The sequence below is a fragment of the Pseudopipra pipra genome, chromosome 1, assembly GCF_036250125.1.
Source record: "Pseudopipra pipra isolate bDixPip1 chromosome 1, bDixPip1.hap1, whole genome shotgun sequence".
Classification (NCBI taxonomy): domain Eukaryota; kingdom Metazoa; phylum Chordata; class Aves; order Passeriformes; family Pipridae; genus Pseudopipra; species Pseudopipra pipra.
In genome coordinates, this window is record NC_087549.1 from 21,544,715 (window position 1) to 21,568,487 (window position 23,773).

Consider the following 23,773-nt stretch of genomic DNA (forward strand, 5'->3'; position numbering starts at 1 on the left):
TAACTATTACCTCATCTCAACATTTAATTTCAGACTAGCTAAATTGATATCCCAGGTAGAATGGAGCAAGACTGGCATGAATTTCATTATAGATAGTGACTACTGTCCCTGGATAAGGAAGCAAGACCTAAGTTCCCCCCATCCTGAGGAACACGACACTTCACTGACTATGAAGAAGTTCTATGTATCACTTGGCCAGGTAAAATAAACACATTTAGTGCTTATTACACATGGTTGGGTGTAACATCAGGATAGATTGAAAACATTGGGTAAAATTATTGTAACTGAGGTCACAACCTAATGGGACAACTGATTCCCGGGCAACCTGGTCTAGTGGAATGTTCCCTGCCCATGGCAGGGTGGTTGGAACTAGATGATCTTTAAGATCCCATCCAACCTAAACCATTCTATGATTGTATGATTCTCTGAATAGCTCTTATATTCAAAATTCTTTGCAGTATAAAAGGAGGTCTGAGTGTTGTAATACAGCTTAAACAGGAGCTGTGTTACAAGTATGCTCAGCTGCTATCATACAGCTCTCTTCACTGGCAACTATCCTTACAGAAGTCTACACAGACTGCACAAAATCACCATGGACAGTAAGCCCTCTGGTCTCAGAAACAGTGCAATAAATAGAGAAATTTGAATTGTTCTATCACATTTCTTTTCCTAGGCTACGGTTTCTCAGGTGAAGGATTGGTTTACATTAGCAAAAGAAGGTGATTCCACGAGAACTACGGATTCATCTACACACCCTGTAACTTCTAGTCAAATTCAAAATATTCAGCATGAAAGAGACAAATCATTAAGTGAAAAAGATAGCCTCCTGGGTAAGTAACAAGTAACCCTATGGTTTGTAACACAATGACTAGGTGGAAAGAAAAGGCATTCCAAGGAATTGTTGCTAATTCCATTTATTACCTTCTGAGTATCTCATGGTATCTGAGGCTTCAGAACAGCATTTTTAATTTCTGTAGCTACAACATTAGGTGAAAATGTGATCTAGTAGCCAAATCATTTTGTGATAGTAGTAGCTTCTTTTCTTACATATGTCTATGTATATATATATGTTTCAGTTGAGGACTTTTTGGGTTTGGTTTTTATTTTTTTGTTCCATTTCATGTGTTTTGAAAGATACCCTTGTCTAGATTCTTTGGGTATTTGATAATGTATAATTTGTGTTGCAGCCATCTTCTTAGGGTATTTATGTTGGGCACTTAAGAGTCTTTTGACTGCCAATTTTTATGAAGCTTATAAGATGTAATCATTTGGATTCCTGTCTATCTTCAAATTTAACTGAAATTGTTAGCAGGCTTCAGAGGTTCTGGGAGAATGATATGCATACAGATGCACATATGGACATACACCTGATTGCACAGCCTTGCTTTGGCTTTTTATGCAGTAGCAAGATGAACAGAGAAGCCTCAGCTCATATGTTAGGAGCTCTCTCTCTCTCCCATTCTCAGAGGAAAAAAGCAGCCATTCCACTTTGAGACTTGTACTGCTGGGACCTTGGAGTCCAATGGCTGAAAGGAAAATTGGAAGACATGATAACTCCAGAAGTCTGCCTTCTTCCCCAAACCATGAGGATCACCCCAGAAAATATATTGCTGATGTATGGATTATTAATGAAGTTATTCAAGTCACACTTGTTTGCAGCTCATGACTCTACCACTGTTTTGGAGAGGTCACAAACGCACAATTCTGCAGACACAGTCTGCAATTAGAGTTCAATAGCTGAAGGTATTTGCTTGAACAATCCAATCTAAATTCCTTTCTCATTGCTTCAGTTGGATTAGGGTTATCAACTAATTCTTGAACAACCCCTGAACCACTTCACTTTTTATTGCTCCAGAGCTGTGTATCTCTCCCCCCAATTGCCCCAGGTCTCCATGTTTCTATTTCATAGACTTGTGTTGAAAAGCTATAATTTTTCTTTGTCAAGTGTAAACATTTGAAATAGTTTGGAAATAAGAAAAGATATTTTAATCACACTGATTTTTATATTAGTATCAACATATTGTGCCATAGACACTAAAGAAATTAGGTAAGTGCAGAGGAGGGGATCTCTATGCCATGTTCCTAATCCAAGTGACTGTCTGTGACAGTGACCAGCACTGGTTAGACGTGGCTTATTTTTGGAAGAAATTGAAAGGGATGTCTAACTGCCATTGCCATTTATTGACTAGACCACCATAGAAGGTTACACAGACTGATAACATTACAAATGTGAATTTAGTGGATCTGAGAGGTTTAGCCCTTTTCTTTCACAGCCCCATGTGGTGCACGTGCTCAGAGGTTGTAGCAGTCTCCTCACTGACAGTGTTTTGCCTTAGTGATACAATGGAGCGTGAAAGGCTGCAGCTTAGCTTTAGTGACATTCAGAAGATGCAGATTACTCTGTAGTTTAAATGCTGTATTGATAGATGATATGAAGTTATTGTAAAGTCTCAATTTAATTATGACTTTGGGGGTTTTTTTCACTTTCACTTAGATTCTGCTGCTGTTTAGGATATCTGTACTTATTCTGCTCAGTTTTACAGAACTGACTTGTACAGTGAGAGCAGCATTAACCTAGCTAAGCAGTGTGTGCAGTCAAGGTCATCTTTGCTAACATCCTTCAGAAAAAATCAATTTTCTAACAGTCTGGCAGAAGTAGAAAAGATATTTAAGCAAGTTAAAGCAGTAAGTTTCTTTTTTAGTGACCAGGATGGCACAGCATGCTTAATGGCACAGGGTTGAGGAAGGGTTGGGTAAAAGGAATTAAATAGAGGAGTGTAGACCAAAAAAACAGGGCTGGTCACTGTTCTGAACTTCTTAGTTATAAAACATCTCTAAATGAAAAGAAGCCATTTCTGGGTGGCAGACTGGACTGTAGGATTGTTAAATGTTTCCAGAGCCCTAGACATAATTATATGTTTGGTCATCCTTCTATGTCAAGATTTTACCCTACTGACACAGATGTTTGATTTGCAGTAACCACAGAATACTCTGAGTTGGAAGGGATCCACAAGGATTATTGAGTCCAACTTTTATGTGAATGGCCAGTATGAAGATTGAACCCACAACCTTGGTGTTATTATCACCAGGCTCTAACCAACTGAGCTAATCTCAAGATCAACATAAGCAGATAAAGAATCATCATTTATTAGCTTCCTCAGGCCTAAAAAAAACCCTATTCTGCTATATACTGTGACTTTGATCAAACTATGACCAAATGCTCAGGAAGGAATCAGGCTTTGCAGTACATCAATGTGGTTAACTGATGTTGAGGAGCTGGGATGTTTAGCTGAGCTAACAAGAGAACTGGCTCCAGAGGGAGCTGTTCCTGAACTCTGCTGGAATTCAACGGGGAATGAGTTTCTGAGTCATGGGGCTGAGTTTCTGGGCACATAGCAATGGGAGAAGCACCTCTGCTATTCCCTTCTCTGCAAAATGAAATGATGTGATTGTCCTGCAGCAGCAAAATATAAATATGTTGCATTTTTTAACTTGGCGATGTTGATATGCAAGAGAATAGTCCTGAATCAAAAGGGTGTTCAATGATCTTTTCTGATTTAATGCAGAAGCAGGTTCCCTGTCTGAGGAATGCCAACAACAGAGTTTCCTTTCTCCTTCGAGGACTGCATCCGCAAAAGCTGACGCTGCTGATGAGAGATCCAGCAAGGCTGAGGAGGGCTCTTCTGTGGCCATTTCTGAACCTCCTTCCCACAGGCAGTTAAGAGTTTCTCTAGACCCAAAATGGGACAGTGCAGCAAAAGAAGAAAATGAACAGGAAAGCACAACTTTTCAGACACCAGAAAAATTCATGCCAGCTTCTACTCAAATTGTAATGAAGGAACCCATTTCAGAACTGACTCACCAGCCAGCTGCTGACACTGTTGCCTGTAGTACTGCAGAGTCATTCTTTAAACAAAGTTCTTCTCCACTTACTGCCTTGGACTCCAAGGGAGATATAAGAAAACGAGATCCCGAAGAAGTAAGCTTATGTTCAAGTTCTGAAAGTGGTGGGCCAGACAGCAGGGCTGCCTGGTGTCTTAGTCATGGGACTTATGACACTGGCAACAGACATGAGTTTGAAAGATTCAAGAAGTTCATTAAAGGAACACTTGGGGAAAGGTACTGGTGGCTCTGGATGGATATTGAAAGACTAAAGGCTCTTAAGAACACTACGAGACAGCAAAGGTATTTCTCATTATTTAACGGTTATCCCTATTGCTTTAACACTTGTAACCCAGTTCGATTAATGCAAGTTTTGAGATTTCAGAGTAAATTGTAATGTTTGAATAGAATAGACGCAATTAAAGTAATCATGCATGTCCTGACAAGGTATGTCTGGAATGACTCTGCTGAAGCTGATAAAACTCTTTTTGCAGAGTCAGGTTTGCAAAGCTTGCAGGAAGTCAGAATTGCCATATTATTAAGGCTGTTTCAGACAGAGATTTGGAAAACAGATGGCAACAGAAAAAAAAAAAGAATAAAAGAAATTAAATTCACAATTAGGGCATTCAGTATGACAAAGTGCTTTAATGAAAGGCTCTGCTGGATTCAGATTGTCTATTCTAAGGCACTGTACATTTTATCTTATACACAACCTGTCTCTAATTTGCAGAAAAATTGTTTTGGCTTCTGCCACTTGCAATTAAAAACATGTTGCATGACAGCACTTTAATCAGTAGGATGAACTGTACTCAGTTCTGTACAGCATCTGATACCTGCTTATGTGACTATTTTTGTTGACTGCAGGCATCTCAGTAAGATGAAAAAACTGTACCTGCTGAGCAGTGGAGACTATTTCCTCAGTTCAGAAGTATTACTCAGGCTTGATCTACTGCATGGAGATCAGTGGAATATATGGCATTTAAGACAGATTCAGCCTGAAGTAGTGAAACCTCTACTTCTTTACTGGTATGAATAAATGGACAGGAATTAAAATTCTATTGTTTAACTAATTTCCATTTTCTTTGAGAAGCCTATTAGGTTTATTTCAGCTCACTTATCCCATTGCAATTATTGGAAGCAATGTCATTGTAACACATGAATTTTCAGTTGAGCCTAAACTACACTGCAATCTTCTGGAATGCCGTGTAGATCTGCCTTACTGAGCCCTTTGTATTTTTCTGATGGAGCATCTGCACTGCTCTGTGTGTCTCAACTAAACTTTAATCTCTAGCATAGGGAAACCCCTCCAGGCACAGTAGGTAATTCTGTCCTAATCTATTCCCCTTACTGCTCTTCTCAAATTTCTGAGGATGCTCTGTATATACATCTATGTGGAATTTGACACTGAGACTTTACTGTTCAATGTCTGTCATAAAAAATGCCTTCTACATATTTACAAGTTAAGTGAAGATATAAAATCTAACCTCTTTCCAAAACATAGGCTAAATTTTTGAAGATGTTCTCTCCTCCCCGAGGGGGATCAACAAATTGCAGGCATAAACTAATACCTGCAATTATGAACTTTGCTGTGGAGCCTCATATGGCTTGCAGTGACTCTGAGATTAGCTCAGTTGGTTGGAGCATGGTGGTAGTAACAGTAAGGTTGTGGGTTTGATCCCTCTATGGACTATTTGCCTAAGAGCTGGACTCAATCTTTGTGAGTCCCTTCCAACTCAGAATATTCTGTAATTCTGTGGTCTCTGTCCTGTGGCCTACAATCCTATTCTTTGCTGTAGGATGGGTGGGGCATATCCTACTGCAGACTCATAGAAAGGCAACTATGTCATGGTGCATATATATTTATGTATATTTTGCTTTTAAATTTGGAAGCGTGCAGTGTCTAAACATATATTTAACACTAACTGATTTTTAATTCTAGGTACATGTAGCACCGTATTTTGATACAGTAAATGACATCACTGGAAAAAAAAAACAAAAAAGAAGCCAAATAGCCCAGTGTTTCATGGTTTTGGAAAGTTCTACTTATTAGCATTTTTCTCCCTAGGGGCCCCAGATTTTGTGTCACTCATTCAACAGCAATAGAGGCTGCCAGTGCAAAACTGAAGTTCTGGCACACATGTCAAGAGAGACCGAGGGTGGACATTGATCCTTTCCCACAAATAGTGTCATTGTTACCGTTGACCCAAAAGTCTTGCATACCTGGGATACAACCTTCCCTTCTTCAGGTAAGCAGGATCACAGCATTGAAAAACAAAGCTTTATCCATTAAAAATAATGACAAAACTCCTTAAATTCAGTGGAGGAAGAATATGGTACTTGGTTTTTAGGAAGTCAAGATTTAGCAAGCTGGTATATTGGAGATCATTACATATAAAAATGCAATAACATTTTAGTATATGTTATGCAACAAATTCCCATACATGGAGTCACATTATCTTCTCAGTTACATCCTGGCTATTTCATAAGTCCTTTGGATAGATATTTTAGCTGAAAATTCTCAGAATTAAAAAATTAAGTATCTAGCAGTGCAGATTCTGCCCTTGAACCAGCCTTATCTTAATCCAGAGTCATTCGTACAACTTCACTGCAGTTACCCTGAATCCATCCTTCATGTCTGTGAAGAGGGCAGAATTCTGCTCATTTTCTATCACGACAGCCCTTCAATGAGCTACATGTGGTTTTTGCTTTCCACAGAGGGTCATGAGCCATACAACACAGAGCTTTTCACAGTGTGTAGCTTGCAGGTGGCCAGTTTAGTTTTGACTATTTTCTTCCTTGAAAACCTGAATGTGAGAGGTAACTGCAATGAAGGTTTTCAGCAACACAGTGTTAAGCCTTGGGACACAAGGTACTTGGAAAATGGGAATTGAAACTGTGGTTCCAGTATCAAGAACTGAATGGGCTATTCCATAGATCTGTTAACACACACGTCTCTCTTACTTTGAGTTGATAGTTTTAGGCTGCAGTTATTTCCTTTGAAATCTAATTCATGGAGATAATGGAGGAAAACAGTGTGACAGATTAACTTTTCAGAAGAAACTGGGTTCAGGAGCTAGATTCCTGTTGCTCACAGCAAGAATGGGAGCAAGAAGCACCAGTGTCTTACAGTGACCAGTTCCAGATTCACAAGGTGGTCCTGGTGAACCAGGACTAGCTGTAGGTCAGGCAGACAGGATCCTAACTCTGCAGGTTTTCCATCCCCTGTTGAATTCAGCACTTGACAAAAAATATGAACTGACACCATGAACCTCACAGAATCAGCAGATGGCCCATTTCTTGCTCCTATTTTTTTTCTGTAAAAAATTTTGACTTTTGGATCTTGCAGTTACTCTGTGCTTGCAAGAGCTTAGAAAGAGCAGCAACTCAGGGTGAATTTCTGAGGGCACTCTGAATGCACCTGGCACCTCCAAGAAGGCATGATTTTGTTCAAAATAATCAGTGATGCTGTGGCAGAATGCCCCCTTTCTCTCCAAGTCTGAGTGATTGTTTCTATTTTACAGTGAGCTAACATAAGGTAATCTTTGTAAACTTTCACAAAACATGTTCACATGCCCTTCACCTGATGTCCTCTGTAATTTTATATAAAGTCCATGTAACGTATTTCTCTACCTGTTAAAAATGTAATTTTTAAGCTATAGTGGTTATTAAGGTATGCTGAGAAATCTTGAAAGATATTCAGAGATTTTTGCAATTTGAAGTTTTATATATTGTGATTGACAAGGAAAAACAGTCCTGAAAATCCTTGAATGTTTTTGAGCAGTTAATGAGAAGACATTAAGAAAACACAAAGCTGGAAAAATAATCAAAATTGCCTTATTTTTCTGTAAAGTCTTTTAGAAAAGTAGAACAAACTCACCAACAACTTTATTAAAACTAGCTAAACCAAATTTCTCTTTGAAGAGATCATCAAGATTACCACCTACCCTGACATCAAGTCAGAGTACCCAACAAGATGACATTCCTAGCAGTAGAATGTGGTAAGTACAAGTCCCTTGTATATCTTTCTGCACACCATTATACCTCAAATATTTATGAAAGTATTTTAGATCCTACTGTTTTCATGAGTACTTTTCTTTAATACAATAATCCACTTAGTGAAGCACAGTTATGGTACAGATTGTATGCATGGAGAATTCCTCCCTGGCTGATTATTTTCTCATTTGTTTGTGCCACAAACAAAAATAAACCCACAAAGGGGTTTATTTCCCCAAATACAAGTATTTTCTCTTATGTAATAGTTGATAGTCTCTACATACATTCATATTCTTTTAACCTGTTTCAAGGACTAGCCTAGCTCTCAAATTCATGCTGTGCCAGTGATTTCTGCAAGGCCACATGAAAAAGTGTTCCTCTACATTTTTTCCCCCATTTATTATAAATTTGAACTCCACGTACTTTTCCCTCAGCTATTCACTGTGTAATTCTACCTCTTTTGTGCCCCTTCTTATTTGTTTATTTTATAAGCAGTCCTAGATTTTTCTTCAATATACATTGAAAAATTTTTATTTCTGATCCAGGTCAAAGTCAGTGAGCACAGACATGATTCATTGCTTAGCTTTGGATGGCACCAAAGATTCAAGGTACCAGGGTTATAGAAAGTACACCTATGCTGAGTTGCTCCGTGTGAGTACTACTTGAAAATATAAGTTGTCTTGAATCATGAGTTAAAACAGTTTATTCTGCAGTATTAAACATGAAGTAGTCAATAATGGGGAAGAATTGTTTTGATTATATGGATGTCAGTGCTTTATGCAGAGGTATAATTAGAACATCAGCATTTTCTCTGTGGTATCTGTCACCTATTTCATAGGAAATCATGGCACACACAGAGGTTTGTTTTCACTAGAAAGCGTTGATCTTCTCCATAGTGACCATGTGTTCAGTAGGCTGTTTTAGAGAACTCTGGATAAATGCTTCAGTGGAATTGTTGCCTAAGGAAGTATACCAGACTTACCGTGAAAACTGAATCTGCCTTACAAAGTCATTAAAATAGTAACATTCATAAGAGGAAAACGTTTCATTTGTACAGTCCCTCCTAATTGCTTATGTATATCATTCTTTTCTTTGTTGAATTATTGCCTGCTAAGCAGATCTTCAGTCAAACAAACCTCAGGAGAGACAGGCTGCACAGAAGAGCCTTTTCTTAGTAACTGTTAAAATGCTGACAAATACAACATGTGAGATGTCAACATCTGGCAATCAAAAATATATCCAAAACCTTTCTTGTTTGTGGAACAGTCTCAAAACAACCTGATATTTCATGGTGGTATTGATACCCATGGCTTCACAATTAAAAGAAAAAAAACATGCCCATTTACATATGCATGGAGTTTGCTGAGCACTTGAGCACAATGTTTGTTTTGCACATCAAAATAATACTTTGCTTATTTCTTCACTGCATTCATTTTACTTCTTTGTTAATTTTTACAGGAAACAAAAGGCTAGTCTTTGCAATTAGGGGACATTTTCAGTTAGAAATGTATATACAGGAAACATTCACGTCATGAACTATTAGTTTTTAGGCATCATCACTCAGGGAGGAAAATACCATCCATTTACACTTACAGGGCTAGATTGGAACTTACACTCAGGACCTCACAATTTGCCATCACAAATATAATGCAGAGGGGAATGCAGGGATTAGTAGTTCAACTTCATACCGCAAAGGGATATCTACCTACTCTGCTTGAAGCAGATAGGTAGATATCCCTCAAAATATCCTTCAAAAGTCTGGCTTCTTCCTGCCCTTCTCCATCCCTGTTATTGTTTGGAAAGAAGCTGGTTGCCAGCCACCACACTCATCTGTTTCCACTTCTGCTATCAGAGACAGCAAGTCAGCCAAAGTTTCTCTCTTGTAATCATCAGAAGCTAATTTACTACTTACAGAAGCCTCTTCTGGCTTCTCTATGAGCACTGACAAAATGGATGTATTCTTCCTCAAATGCTCTAGGAGCTTGCCACAGCAAAGAGCATGGATTTCTTGCTCCCTGAATTGCTCATGATTTTGTTGATGATGTCAGTGATGTAACCCCAGAAGACATCTTTTGTTCCATGATAGTTAAATGTTTTGAATCTTGACCAAATAGCCACCTGTTAACTTCTCTTAATTCGAAACACAGTAGCCTGAGCTGAGACAAATCGTCAGCTAAGATTGCATATGTAGTAGAAAATGGAGTCTGGTTTCTTGGGATGAAGATGCTAACTGAACACACTGCATGGCTCTCCATTGCAATGTACTGACATTTGAAAATAATGAAAGCCTGTTATTCGTTGCTATATAACTATGTTTTATTTGTCTAGGGGAAAAGTGCTGCTGGCAGTGTTGTCTTAGGGGGATCAAGAATGGAAAGCATGCTGCAGTCTCTTTATTTGGAGAACAGAGCAGGCTACTACTTCACAGAATTCTGTGAGAAGTCAGGGAATAAGGTATGAACATTTTCCTACTCTGTGATAATTTAGTCCACAATTGACTGAATGCCAAGTTATAGAGGGCAGCCAGACTGAAAAAAAAAATGGAGAAAGAAAGATTGATGACTGGATGAATTATTACTTGTGAGACTTCAATCCCTCAACAACAATAAACTGTTCATATGTATATGCAAACTAATGACAGGTCTTAACCAAGCTGTCAGATTCTCACTGTCTCAAACCTATTGGAATTCTGATTGTACCATCAGGGATAAAAAAAAGACTAATAATTTTTAAAAACTAGCCTTTAACTTGGCAGAAAAAATGAGGTCTTAACCCACAAAAACATTTTTTAAAAAGATGGAAAATCTGCTATGCTATTACTCACAATAATCTGCTTCCTTCTTACTTGTTAGGTTAGTGATGTCCAAAATCTCCAATGTTTTAAAAACATTCTTCTGCTTCCATGAAGCTCCTTGGATTTCTGAGAAACATAACACTATTTCTTCTCTGCAGTCAGCAGATCCGTCATTCATTGCTGGGTGTAAATTGAGGATTGGTTGGAACGAGTGATGAATCTGAGTCAGTGTTTAGTGGCTTTGCAGAAAAATTGAGTCTTTAGGGGAGATTTGAATGCAATCAAGATGGACATCTGTTTCACCGCTGGCACAACGCAGAATCCAGCAGCAGTAGCTAGAAATGCCTTTGGCTACTACAAGACAAGAGCCAATGTTTCCAAAGCTGAATACCTTCAGCTAAAAATGTTAAATGTGTACAGATAGAAATCTAAATAAAAGAAACTTACTTTTTCATTGCATCCGCCCTCATATCCTCTAGCCTTTGCAGGTGCCAGACTCCTTTGAAAATTATTTGCTTAAAGTTTTCTCTTCACCTGTGGAGCCTATTTCAATCATATGCTAGGTCTGGAAGGCTGCAGTTTGTGGAGAAAACTTCCCTACCCTTGTCTTTTTGCAACACATTCTTTATTGGCTAGCCATGGGGGTTTCAGGGTATTTTTAACGGCTGAACCCTATAAGCACATGATTAAAACAGAGGACTTGGGGAAAGATCTAGACTTCTGAAAGATCTTTTGCTGTTTGAATTTATGAAATGAGGCCAAGACTCTGTGTCTCAGAAATGCATGTAATAAAAATGTAATGATAGTCTCAGTAATATATGTCAAGTACACAGTATTTAATTGTTTTGGTTATTGCTGCAAAATGCTATTTTACCATGGCACAAACTCGGCATGTCCATTATCAGGATTTCTTCTTTAGCACTGGCTTTATGCCACTGAAATGCGGTTACTCTTCAAATGTTAACTACAATGTTAACGATTTTAATGGCCAATTATGCATAAAGGATACAATAAAAGAGTATCACAGTGATGGTGCCATTAAATATGTTGTCCTTCTGCCAGTATGCAACAGAAGATTAAATTCATCTTAAATTGAGCTTGATTTATGATGACCCCAAGGGGCTAAATAATACTTGCATTGGAAAGTCAACCTTTTATAAAGCTGTGATATTTGGGTAGCAATAACTTACGATATTTTTCATCTTTAGTTGTGGAAGAACTGTGTGTACTTTTGGTTCGACCTACAGGCTTATCATCAGCTTTTTTACCAAGAAACTCTTCAACCTTTTCAAATATACAAGCAAGCTCAAGTAAGTTGTAAAGAATGTGTTTTCATTTCACATATACATGTGCTCATTCCCTTCACAAATACATTTGTGCAGTGCAAAGTCTGAAAAGAAGATAGAAAGTAGAAAAGTTTCCAAATCTTGACAACCCACACCAAAGTAGATCTGGGTTGTGGACAATAAAAGAAGCTCTTTGGATTGTTTCCATAGAATTTCTTGATTCGAATGTTAAACATGCATAGTTTAACTTCTAGGCTCTGCTGCCTGTTCCCAGTTTTATCTATTATACTCAGTTTACCTAAACTCCCCTTTGCTACTCTGCGTCATATTTGGAAACTATCTGCTTGGTGTTAACATCAGAGATAGTATTTTTTTAAACCATCTAATTGGGCTGTACCTTTCTTTCCATCTCCTATGTGGGTTAGAATTGCAGATCTCACAGTTGAGACCTCAGATAATGACCTCAGTAATGAAAATGGATCTTTGTCAGTCTGGATTTAATTGTTATGATTGTCAGGGTATTACTATTATCTTTTAACGGTTGTCATCCCCCAAATAGATATTCAGATCCTTATTTAATGTCATGTGGAACTGATATTTCCTATAAATGAGTATTCTTAATTGAGCATGCACTTTAAATCAGGGAATAAAACAAAATTAAACTGCTTCACCACAGTGGTGTTAATGGCTGTCACTGACAGGAGAGTAGACCTATTCCGTGAGGGAAGGAACCTGCAGCAGTGTGATATCATTAGAAGAATTCTAAGGAACTTTTCAAATCACTTTGTGAAACTTTGGTCTGATTTTCCTCTCTAAACCTTGTGTAGGAGTATATCCTATCTGAATATTTCAATATACACTATGTAATAGAGCAAAGCTACTTCACATGCCATTGGAACAAATATCTGTGGAGAGCAGGTGAGAATAATCTTTTGGTATGGCTTATGTTACTAAGCATCTGAACATCCTTGAATTTGTCTTCTTTTCCTTCTTGGAGGTTTTACTGGGGCAAATGACAGAATTTTGCATATTTGTCCAGAATTCTCACCTGAATCAATGTTATTTGTACAGAAACTCCAAGCAGAGGCTGACACATAGATTCTTCCTTCTCTCCTGTCTGGGTAAACTGAACTGCTACCCTATTTAGCTGTTTTACCCTCCAGCTCTATTTATGGCATGAGGCTGTAGGCAACTGAATGTACCCTTAAGTCTGACTGTCTCCTGTATATGCCCAGGTGTGTGTGTGGTGAGGGCCCTACTCACAGCAGACATGCAAGTTATCTAGACTGTCACCATTTTCCTATGTATTTTGTTGCAGGGCAAATCTTAGGTTATGGTCCCTTATGGTTTTTAATTTGGTTTCATTTCACACCAGCTTACATTGTTTCTCCAGTGGTTGCATGGCTGAACATTAAGGCCCAGGATTTTTTTACTTATCTTATTTCCATTGCTGGCCTGGTGGTGACAGCAGAACATTGTACAATCAGTGTTACCAGGCAATTGCAGAGAGTACGTACACATAGCCATTAAAGTAAATACATCAAAACGAAATATGTGAAACTGTTCCATTAGCATAACTAACAGCTGAAATGTAACATAACAAATCAACACATGTGCTGCAACATTTGGTATCATTCTCAAGTTTGCCTTTTAAGGCTGCAGAAAAATTATACTTGTTTTTGTTGGAACACGGTAAAGAGTCAAGCTGCAACCAATCTACAGGGTCTGCTTGGGGAAGAGATGCCTTCCCAAATTCTGCGCTCACCTTTGGCACAACAAAGTCATTCCAAATACTCCTAAGAGAATGTGGATCAGATTTGCGTGACACACTGTCATATATATTTTACTATTTATTACAGAAAGAGATGTGCAGAGTATTCCGTATGGATTCTGCCTGCTTCCTCATAGAAACAAGGACAAACCTGGATTGCTGTGTATCTACTACTCATAGTTTCGTTTGTTGGGCATTGTTATCTTAGCTTTATGACAGAGTAATAAAATGCATTCCAAGGTGTATATGCATTCAGCCAGGGAAAGAAACTACAGTGAGAATGAAATCTGATGGATGAGAATAATGACAAGTAATGACGGGAATCATCCAGGAACATATATGGTTTTTCACTATAAACATGCACAGGAGTGTAAAAAAAAATTAAAAATAAAAGCAATAAACGCCCACATAACATAGGTTTTGATTTTAAAAGGAGTTATTTAGAGTTAGAAAATTTAATACAGTTGTGGGAAGTCCAATATTTTAACAGTAGAATCAGTTTAGATAAAGGTGGTTATTATTACTGTGAACTTTTAGGGTCAGACACAGGATTTATATTAGTGGGAAGTGATGATGGAGGTTAAGGCAGTTTAACCTCTTTGTTTAAGACCAGTCAGTGCATTGCATTCTTCCATCATATGATTCTGTCAAGCAGCTGCACAAGCCCCTCTTTTAGATCAGAGCAATATCCATGCCTCTGGGCAGCAATACAAAGCACTTAGACTTAAATCTTTCTTGCTTCACACCAAAGCCTGTACAGTCCCTGATTTCGAAAGTCATAAATGAGGCCAAAGTCTTAATCTGAATTTTCTAAGCATTTCATATATTCAGGTTTGTGCCATTTTAAGTAATTTCAATATACAAACTGACCAAATTTCCAGACACAGTTTTGGGTTCAATCCATCACTTATTCTAATACATTTATAGGAAAATTTATGGCTGGCAAGTAGAACAATTCTTCATGTTTTTCAGTAGGAACAAAGCAAATAATCAACAAAGTATGATATCTACTTGACATCAAATGCTTCAGATTTTTGTATTAATGTGTTAACCTATGAGTTCATTTAATGTGATTTTTCCTGTTGATCCCTTAGGAGATTGGCTAATACAACAGTTCCAATATTCTACTGCAATTCAGAAAATCACAAGAATTCCATGATATGGGAATCAAAAAAGGCTATGAATATTACTTTTTAAAGGATAAAATGTATCTTGCAAACTGCATTGCCCAGTGTTGAAGGCTGTGAACACAGACAATTTTCCATTTTTTTGGCATGTCTAGAACTCTCCTCAGTTGGTTTTCCTGCAGTCCTTGCAATCAAATCTGTGCAGATCTACAGATGCACTTCAGCAAGGGACATGAGGATGAAAGCTCTTTCTCATTTCTCCCCTATCTGCAAGTGCATGCATTCACTTTGTCACTTTGTGATGCTATCTTTTTACTAGGTCAAATCCCATAGCAATGGATTCTTACAAGAATTCAAATAAAGAGATGGCATCCTTCAAAGTGAAGAGGCCATCCTGATTACACCACTGAGGGCCTGATTCTCTGAGTTGGAAAAGTGCATTCCTATAGTTAACTTAACCACCTCTAAATTTCTGCTTCATATGTATTGCCCGCCCTGTTGTTTCTGGAAAAAAATATCTGTCTTTACTATGCTGTGGTTCTGAATGTGAAATTACACAGGACTGGGGGCAGTTCTGCAGGTAGAGCAATGTGCAAAGGCAGTCCCTAGAAAGGCAGTATATTATGACAGTGTTTATGTCAATAGTTTTTGGCCAAAGCTTCCTTTGTCTGGGCAATTTCTGATTGCAGGCTGATATCTTTTTGTCAGCTCTGAAGAAGACTAACAAATATACTCATTAACCTATTTCATACAAAATCATAGGGCAAAGGAATTCTGCCTGAGGAACTTGTGGCATGTTTGTTTTAACTTCATTCTTAAAATTATGCAAAAATGATCACCCAGTTAAGGAACCAAGTTATATGTGTGTTAAAATGTTGAGGACATACTTTTGAACCTTTTTACCAATTTACAGATCCCTTGTGCGATTTTATGAGACATAACAGGTGGAGCAGTGTAGTCCTAATGACAAACAAAATGGTTAACCCCTCTTTAAAAGTCTATTTTTAAAGATACCACATCTTTATATCATTGGACTTGTCCCTTCTAATTTGTCTATTTTATACACTAACTGGTTTTGATCAGACTACAACATGATTTAACTTTACTAGTGTTAAGGCTCTTCGAAATAACTACCAACTTTTTAAATTGCTGTGAATGTAATTAATGCTGTCTCTGTTAAATTTAAATGTATTCGGGGACTTACTGAGAAGGGCATAATTTAGGATAAATGTGGTCTTTGTCTTCAGCTAGGAGCCTTCCTGTGGATGTGCTCTTTCTCTGACCTTACCCTTACACTTGTATATCTTTATTGCACTGATAATGTGGGCCACAATAGCCACAAAACATCTTTGTTTTCAGTGATTAGATCTATGTAGAAAGGGTCTGGAATCCTGCATAGACAATAAATATGGTAATTGTAACAAGTGCTAACTGAGGGATGGATGTCAGCCATCGAAGCCCTGTATTCCTCAGTGACCTAATACCAGGAGAATCTAAAGGGTTTGTTTCAAATTGTAAAGGTCCAAAATAATGGGGATGCACTCTAGTGCTGTTGCTATTTGAGAGAAAGAGTCTAATAAATCAGAATTTAATTTAAAACAAACAGAAACATAGTTATTTAACGTACTCAAAATTCTCCCCCTGTGTTTGAAATCTAAGCACACCAGTGTTTTATTACTGCTTGAACACAGAGTAAATGTCTTATTTTCTTCTTTTCTATTGCTTTGTACATCTGCTAGTTACAGCTGGCTTTTTGCAAAATGAGGAAAACGAGAATTGTTATATTCCTGAATTCTTCGTTGCCAAGCCTCTGTGATAATAAATAATAAAGATGGACTTGTCACTGCTATCCTAGGGAGAAATTTTGATTTACGCTACTAACCTGATCCCTGACTGTATGTTTGAAAATGAGTTGGACTTTGAGAATATGAAGAAGAGAAAATACTTATATGAAATATATTATGTCAGCATCTTTATTTCAGTTGAGTTCCTAGCTGCAGTCAGACCCATGATGTTTTATAAAGATATTCTGGAATATCCTCTTCCCAGATATTCCTGGAAGAAAGTGTTTTTCTCTGAGTTTTCAATGTTCATTTTCACATTCATGAAACCTTTAGAAAACAAGAATTTTACTTAGGGGATTAAGTAAGTTTGAAAAAAAAAATTGAAATAAATAAAACATTCCTCTATGCTTCAAGAGTCATCATCATGTCATGTCATGGCATGTGGAATGGCAAACTCTGTATGTGTCAGATAAAAAGCATATTGTAAACCTTTCTTTGGTAAGGATTTAGACCTCAGTTGTGCAGTGGAATCTCCTGCATGGACCCTGTACTGTGATGGAGTCTCACCAATGTCAAAAAACTATATAAGAGAATCTTCACACAGAATATCATGTAGCTTTTCATTAATTTTAACCTTAAGTTTACAAATTACTATCTATTCAGAAAAGTCAGATACCTTCACTAGTTGGCCTAGCACATATTCTGCAAAACAACGTGACTTCATGAGCAGCGCAGTTGCTGTAACAATTGTAGCTATCTGAATCTAAGAATCAACCAGAAATCTCCAAGAGAAAATTGTGTTAAACATTATTTTTTGATCTAACCATTTTAACAAGTAGGAGTAAAAATGGCAGGGGGATCCGTTATGGCAATAACTGAATTTTGGACAAAGTAGTAATACTGGTAAAAAGTAAGGTAGTTGTAATTCGATATATATTCAGAATATACAGCAGGGCAGTGGGGGACAAATATGCATTAATTTCTCCTTCAGCAGTCTGTGACCATTGAAATGGATGATGGCTAAGAAGCAGTTTTCTTCTCTTTTATTTTAGTTCCTTTATGCAACTTACATTGCCCCATCTGCCAGTATGGACATTGGACTTCATCAGAATAAGAGAAACATGATTTATCAGAAAATGGACCCAGCTTTTGAGGACCTTTTTGACCCAGCAGAAGAATATATTCTCACTATTCTCCTAGAACCGTGGATGAAGATGGTGGAAGCAGATAAATATACTTATGGAAAGGTAACAGATCTGGATGACACCATGAAAAAGTCTTATGTCAGGGAATAAAATCACAAGAACCTTCATATGCAATCCTGTTATATTTATAGTTAGGAAGGGAGAAGTATTACAAGATGTTTTGCTTAGCCACTCCTTTCTATGTTGATATGTGGTGTAGGCTGAGCTTCTTGTGGACTTCATAGACTCCTTACTTGTGAATTAGAGAGGAATGCATCTTGCTATGGAAAAATTTCTCTTCGCACTCAGCAAACATCATGTTTCTGTAATCTTATCATTGATCAGAAGTAATTTTCTTATGATGATTGCCCACAGACACTCTATGTTTTAATCGTAAGCACTCAATAAGCTGTGTTTCTACAGTGTCAGTGCAGTGATACTAGGTCCATATTAATTGTATCAAGAATGGCATCAGGTATTTCTTGGTGTTTAGAATGTAAGTGGAGCTACTGCTTAGCATAAGAAGACATGACATGGTGATCCAGCTGTATTTACCCCAAACATTTTTTAGATCACTGCTCTGCTGTGTAAGGGCTAAGTGTGCTTTGCAGGCCTCCTGAAGTAGGTGGCTCAGAGGTGTACTCAGTTCTAATTCCAGAAAGCTCTGAGGGCTTGAATTGGGCAAGCTTATGCAGGTCAGAAGAGGTGGCTGCAATCCTGACTTCCTTTGACAGATAAAAACAAGAAATGGTGGTGACAGTGGTCAATGCTGTGGCTTTCTGTTCTTTGTAAACTTACCTACAAGTTGCCAGCTGTGGGTCAAACTTCTTTTGGGTGCCACAATATAGGAAAGATATAAAGCTATTAGAAAGTATTCGAAGGAGGGCTAAGAAAATGGTGAACGGCTTAGAGGGGAAACCTTATGAAGAGCAGCTAAGGTCACTTGTTCAGCCTGGAGAAGAACAGACTGGGGGGAGACCTCATCATGGTCTACAGATTCCTCAAAAGGGGAGGCAGAGGGGCAGGCGCTGATACCATCTCTCTGGTGATTAGTGACAGGATCTGAGGGAATGGCATGGAAGGGAGTGTCAGGGGAGATTTAGGTTAGATATTAGGAGAAGGTTCTTCACCCAGAAGGTCATTGGCACTGGAACAGGCTCTCCAGGGAAGTGGTCATGGCCCCACCCTGCCAGAGTTCAAGAAGCATTTGGACAACACTCTTATGAACATGGTGTGACCATTGGGGTGGACCTGTTCAGGACCAGGAGTTGGGCTTCGATAATCCCTTTCAGTCCCTTCCAGCTCAGGATATTCTGTGATTCTGTGATTCTAATTTCAAGTCTTTAACATCTCTTTTGGGTATGGAAGGAGAAACTTATAATGAGGAATCAGGAATTGGAGGGCAGGAAGTTAGTTCTTGTTCCTGTTTTTCTCCACTATGACCTTAGATGTAGCATCTCCAATTTATAGGAAATATCATCATTTATTACTGATACTTCTGTCAACTTGTAATGAGAACATGCCTGCATTGCCTTGTGCAAAACGTTTTGAAATCCTATTTTTGGTGCTATATCATGCATGCATGTATGAACAACTAGGTGAACAGATACCTAAAATCAAGGTTGAGAATGGTCTTCTAAGCCTATTAGGTGATGGCTAGTATTAAACATTTAAGAGTGGAGTATAAGAAAAGAAAAAAAAACACATAGCAGTTATGCCAGCTTCATCACTTTGCAACCAAGGAAGTTCATGGAGCAGAGATCTTATCCACATTTTTGTGTCTAATAATCTTTAATAAGGGTTTTTTTGCACATGGGTTTATGTAAATGTGTCTTGAGTGATATATCTTCAGCCTTACTGTAGAAGTAGGTTCCATGTTTTAGTCACGCAATAGGAGAAAAAAGTCCTTATCTTAATTTGTTTGCAAACCCCTCCCTGGTAATTTCCCCTGGTGCCCTAGTTTTATATGTCGTGAGGAACAAGTGAACAATTGTTATCTTGTCATATTCTCAATGTTGTTATGCTTTTACAAGTTTCTGTTGTACCCCACTTCAGTTACACCTCCTTGAAACTCAAGAGTCCTAAACTGTTAGACTTCTTCTCTTACAGAAGTTCCATACCTTTGTTACAGTTATCGCCCCATCTTTATGTGTTATTTTACATTCTTTTGATGAGATGCAAGCAGTACTCAAGGTGTGGATGCACTAAGGATTATCCAGTGGCAGAATCATATTTTCTGTTTTTCTCTTTGTTCTCTTCCTAATTGTTCCTATAATTCTAATTGCATTTTGACTCCTGGTGAACTTTGAGTGGCTGTGCAAAATGTAAGCTAATAGCCATCTGTGGTGATTCCAAGATCTCCTTCCCAAGTAATAACAACTAATGGAAAGCCCTCATTTGGAGCTCATTGGAATGACTTAATGTTTATTATCATTGAATTCAGCTGTCCTTTTATCATGCAGATGCTGAAGTGTCCTGAAATCCTGCAGCTTTTCACAGTCCATTTAATTTTTTTGCTCTGTGGAATCATTTTGCGAACTTTATTGTCTCCTCACTCACCACCTTTTCCAGATAGTTTCTGAATGTTTAAAAAAACAACCTCAGTGCAGATCCCTGTGAGACTCCAATAAGAACCCCACCCTATAATGAAAGTTATCTATTTCTTTGGTTTTGATTTTCTACCTTCTAATTAATTCACAAGGGGACTTTACTTCTCATCCTGTGATAACATAATTTCCTTTAGAAACTTTGAAAGTTTGAACACTGATAAAACTTACTAAAATGAAATATACTAATCCAATCTGCAAAATATTTTCTTCACTTTTCAGCATATTTTCTAACCTTTCGGATAAATTATTTTTTTCTAAGCTATTTCAGCTATTATTCTTTATGACCTGCAAAGCACTGTGTAATTGATTGATACTTCTGTGAATGTGAAATTTTATTTACTTTCTATCAGACTAGTTTTAGTCTTTTGTAACTGTATATTTTCCATGTGTATTATCAATACTAGTTGTCTAGTATCTACTGCTGGTTCTCACCGAGTCAAATCATCAGTTCAGCCAAGTATTGTTATACATAATTTTTGTATAAAAGAAGTCTGCTTTTGAGCTCTCTGAGTACAGAATTGTCACTGCTTCTAGAGGTGGAAGGATTCCTCTGAAGTAAGAATTGAAAATATATACTTTTCCTTTAAAGTTAATATCTGTGTCAGTTTATGTATCCTGGAGTTAACCGAGGATGCGTTGCTTTGCAAGTGTAGTTACGTGCAGACTTCTTAGTGCTCTAAGAACACAAACATCTTAATCAGGGCACAAAAAGCCAGAACTAAATACTTTTGACTGTACAATACATGCGTTTGTGAAGAGTTATAATACACAGACGTAAAACGACCTGTTCTAGGAGGCACTAGAGTCTCTTTGTACTAGGCGCAGGCTGATACTTAGGCACACTCCTTCCTAGACAAGGTCTGCTTTGTATTTTGTTCAGTCCCTGGCTCTACTCTTCCCCTTTGTTCTACCCTATAGCAGGATATTTTTGGCCCATAATGAAACGAGATACTTTGTCAAGAATTAGGTGAGTCCAAATTTGCTTATTTGGGACATGGTCAGTATACATATCTACATTTTTTCTTTAAATGTTCTGAATTATTGTACTATTTACTTTTACACTATGTTTTCTTTTAAGGGAATGAATACCCCAGAGCACTTTATAAGCAGTGGAACAGAATTACACTGAGCCTGAAGACATTTAGATAACACAGTGATTAGTGTGGTATTCACATTTAGATGAAAATGTAATGAATACAATCTAAACTCTTCTCTCTCGCACATAAACTCTTGTATAAGACAACAGCAGCTTTCTAATCTTTGTAAGGGGCATGCTAATTAGTATAAGGCATTGGTTCAATTTTGCTAAATATCCTAAAATCTGAATTTGAATGGTTTAGTCAGCTGAGAGGTCACCAAACTATCCCTTGTGCAGTTACCGATTGCTTGCACATAACATGGAGAACTGCTGTAGTTATATAGATAAGGCTTGTAATTAAGTTAAAAAATGCCAATACTTCATGAGTTCAAATTATGCACAATTTATTACTTAAGGCATTACCTGGTATAAAACTAAGGAAGGAGACAAGACTGAAAGTCTGAAAGCTTTCACCTTTATTGTTTAGATATTAGAACATCTTTCTCATCTTAAATTTCTTTTTCTGGAAATCTGTGGCACTCTGTCTCTTTGACATTTTCCACTGACAGTCATAGTTTTAAGAACTGTTTTTCTGCTTCTCAGTGGCACTTTGACATATGATTTGCTGGTATAGACAATCAAGTAAGTCTGACACAATATTATATATATATATATATATACACAATATACAGAATGTATTATATAGAAAATATAATTTAGCAATTTTTTTAATATAAAGTTCTTCTCTTAAATATATAGTTAGATTATTTAGTGGTTTTCTGCAGAAATCTACATCTGATCCTACAAAGATAGGAAAATTTTGTTCTACCAGAGCTTTTAATAGAATTGTTTGTCAGAAAAATGTGACTTCTAGTGTCTTCTAAACATCAGTCTCATTACTAGCAAACATATTCTTTTCTATCCACTGTCACTGGCAAAGTGCCCATGCAGTTCTCCATCTTTCTATAATGTGTACTGCAGGGATGATATAAGATATTATTTTTATTAGGTGGAGTTGGTGGAAGAAACTCAACAGCTGGACTCTGTGTGCTTTAGAAAGCTCCAGGCTTTGCATCAAGTGAGTGGTTCCAAGAAGGATGAGGTAAGACAAGTACCTACTAAGAGAAACAACCCCTTTTTCTATCAGGGAGGGTTAACACTTTGAGTATTAGCAATGAAAGCATGACCATATGCCAGTTTGGAGAAGCAAATAGTCCGATTTCTACCATTCATTTTGGGGACTGATTGACAGGCACTGTGTTAATTAGATATAGGGGTCTTCTCTCAGTTATATCAACATCAGACCACTGTATGATTGGAGTCAATGAGATAGTTTCCACTAAAGTCTGTGGAATATATTTTGGACCCTTAATCTTGAGTAAATACCTCAATTTCAAGTAAATTACAGATATATATTGGTTTATTTGATTATGGAACTCACACACACTGGTATGTTTAAAGCAAATGTAAAAGTAAAGCTGACTAGGCGCTGGAGCCTTAACTCAATTTATTTCCTCAGCAACCAAAAAGCTATTTTACAGAGACAGGTTATCTAATGCAAGGATTATTAGACTGAGCAAAATATAGAGATGAAAAAAGCGGTTATGCAAACGGAAAAATTTCTTCCCTCAGAGTACTGTTGCTGACACTGGTCTGCCATCCTTCCCTGATGATCAATACTTGCATCAAATTCCCAAAGGATTGGCAGGTCCTAATCTGTCTGACCTGATCCACAACAAAGAGAAGTTAAACCAGTTCTGGGCTTTTCTTAATGAGCATTCTGCTGGGTATGTTCCTTCATTATTATTATTATTATTATTATTATTATTATTATTATTATTATTATTATTATTATTATTATTATTATTATTATTATTATTATTATTATTTTACCATCTGTAAGTTCAGAAGAAATCTTTGCTGGGGATCTTGGCTATCTAAATGTTTACAGATTTTAGTGTTTCTTAAAAATGCATTTGCATATTTAGGAAATACACATGCACATTGTTCAGACAACTGAATTGTCTTAATATTTTGGGGTAAAAATTATCTTGTCATAACATGTTTGTATTACACTTTTGCTTTCTGTTTGTTTCTGCTTTGATTAGTGGCAAACCCCTGAGCAGAGCAATTAGCCTTTAATGAGTAAAAATTTATAGTTTTTAGTGCAGATTCAATGTATTACATTTTTAAAATTAAACCTGGGTATTATAAAAATGTACAAATAGTAGAAGACACATTATTATCACAGTGTGAGAGCACAAC

At 37.3% G+C, this 23,773-nt stretch overlaps 1 protein-coding gene across 8 annotated transcripts in view; it reads left to right on the forward strand.

The window, feature by feature from the left end:
* Positions 1 to 23,773, forward strand: part of RGS22 (regulator of G protein signaling 22) — a 69,983-nt gene that overhangs the window by 19,738 nt on the left and 26,472 nt on the right. For 5 of the 8 annotated variants that reach the window (XM_064647744.1, XM_064647754.1, XM_064647763.1 and 2 more), the window contains 12 exons: positions 34 to 199; positions 674 to 830; positions 3,567 to 4,185; positions 4,747 to 4,908; positions 5,948 to 6,128; positions 7,804 to 7,880; positions 8,421 to 8,526; positions 10,204 to 10,329; positions 11,878 to 11,979; positions 17,690 to 17,884; positions 22,518 to 22,610; positions 23,141 to 23,295. In XM_064647744.1, the coding sequence (XP_064503814.1) occupies positions 34 to 199; positions 674 to 830; positions 3,567 to 4,185; positions 4,747 to 4,908; positions 5,948 to 6,128; positions 7,804 to 7,880; positions 8,421 to 8,526; positions 10,204 to 10,329; positions 11,878 to 11,979; positions 17,690 to 17,884; positions 22,518 to 22,610; positions 23,141 to 23,295 (2,139 nt within the window). The remainder of the gene's footprint in view (positions 1 to 33; positions 200 to 673; positions 831 to 3,566; positions 4,186 to 4,746; positions 4,909 to 5,947; positions 6,129 to 7,803; positions 7,881 to 8,420; positions 8,527 to 10,203; positions 10,330 to 11,877; positions 11,980 to 17,689; positions 17,885 to 22,517; positions 22,611 to 23,140; positions 23,296 to 23,773) is intronic. The other 3 variants (XM_064647773.1, XM_064647782.1, XM_064647790.1) reach the window with 3 other exon arrangements.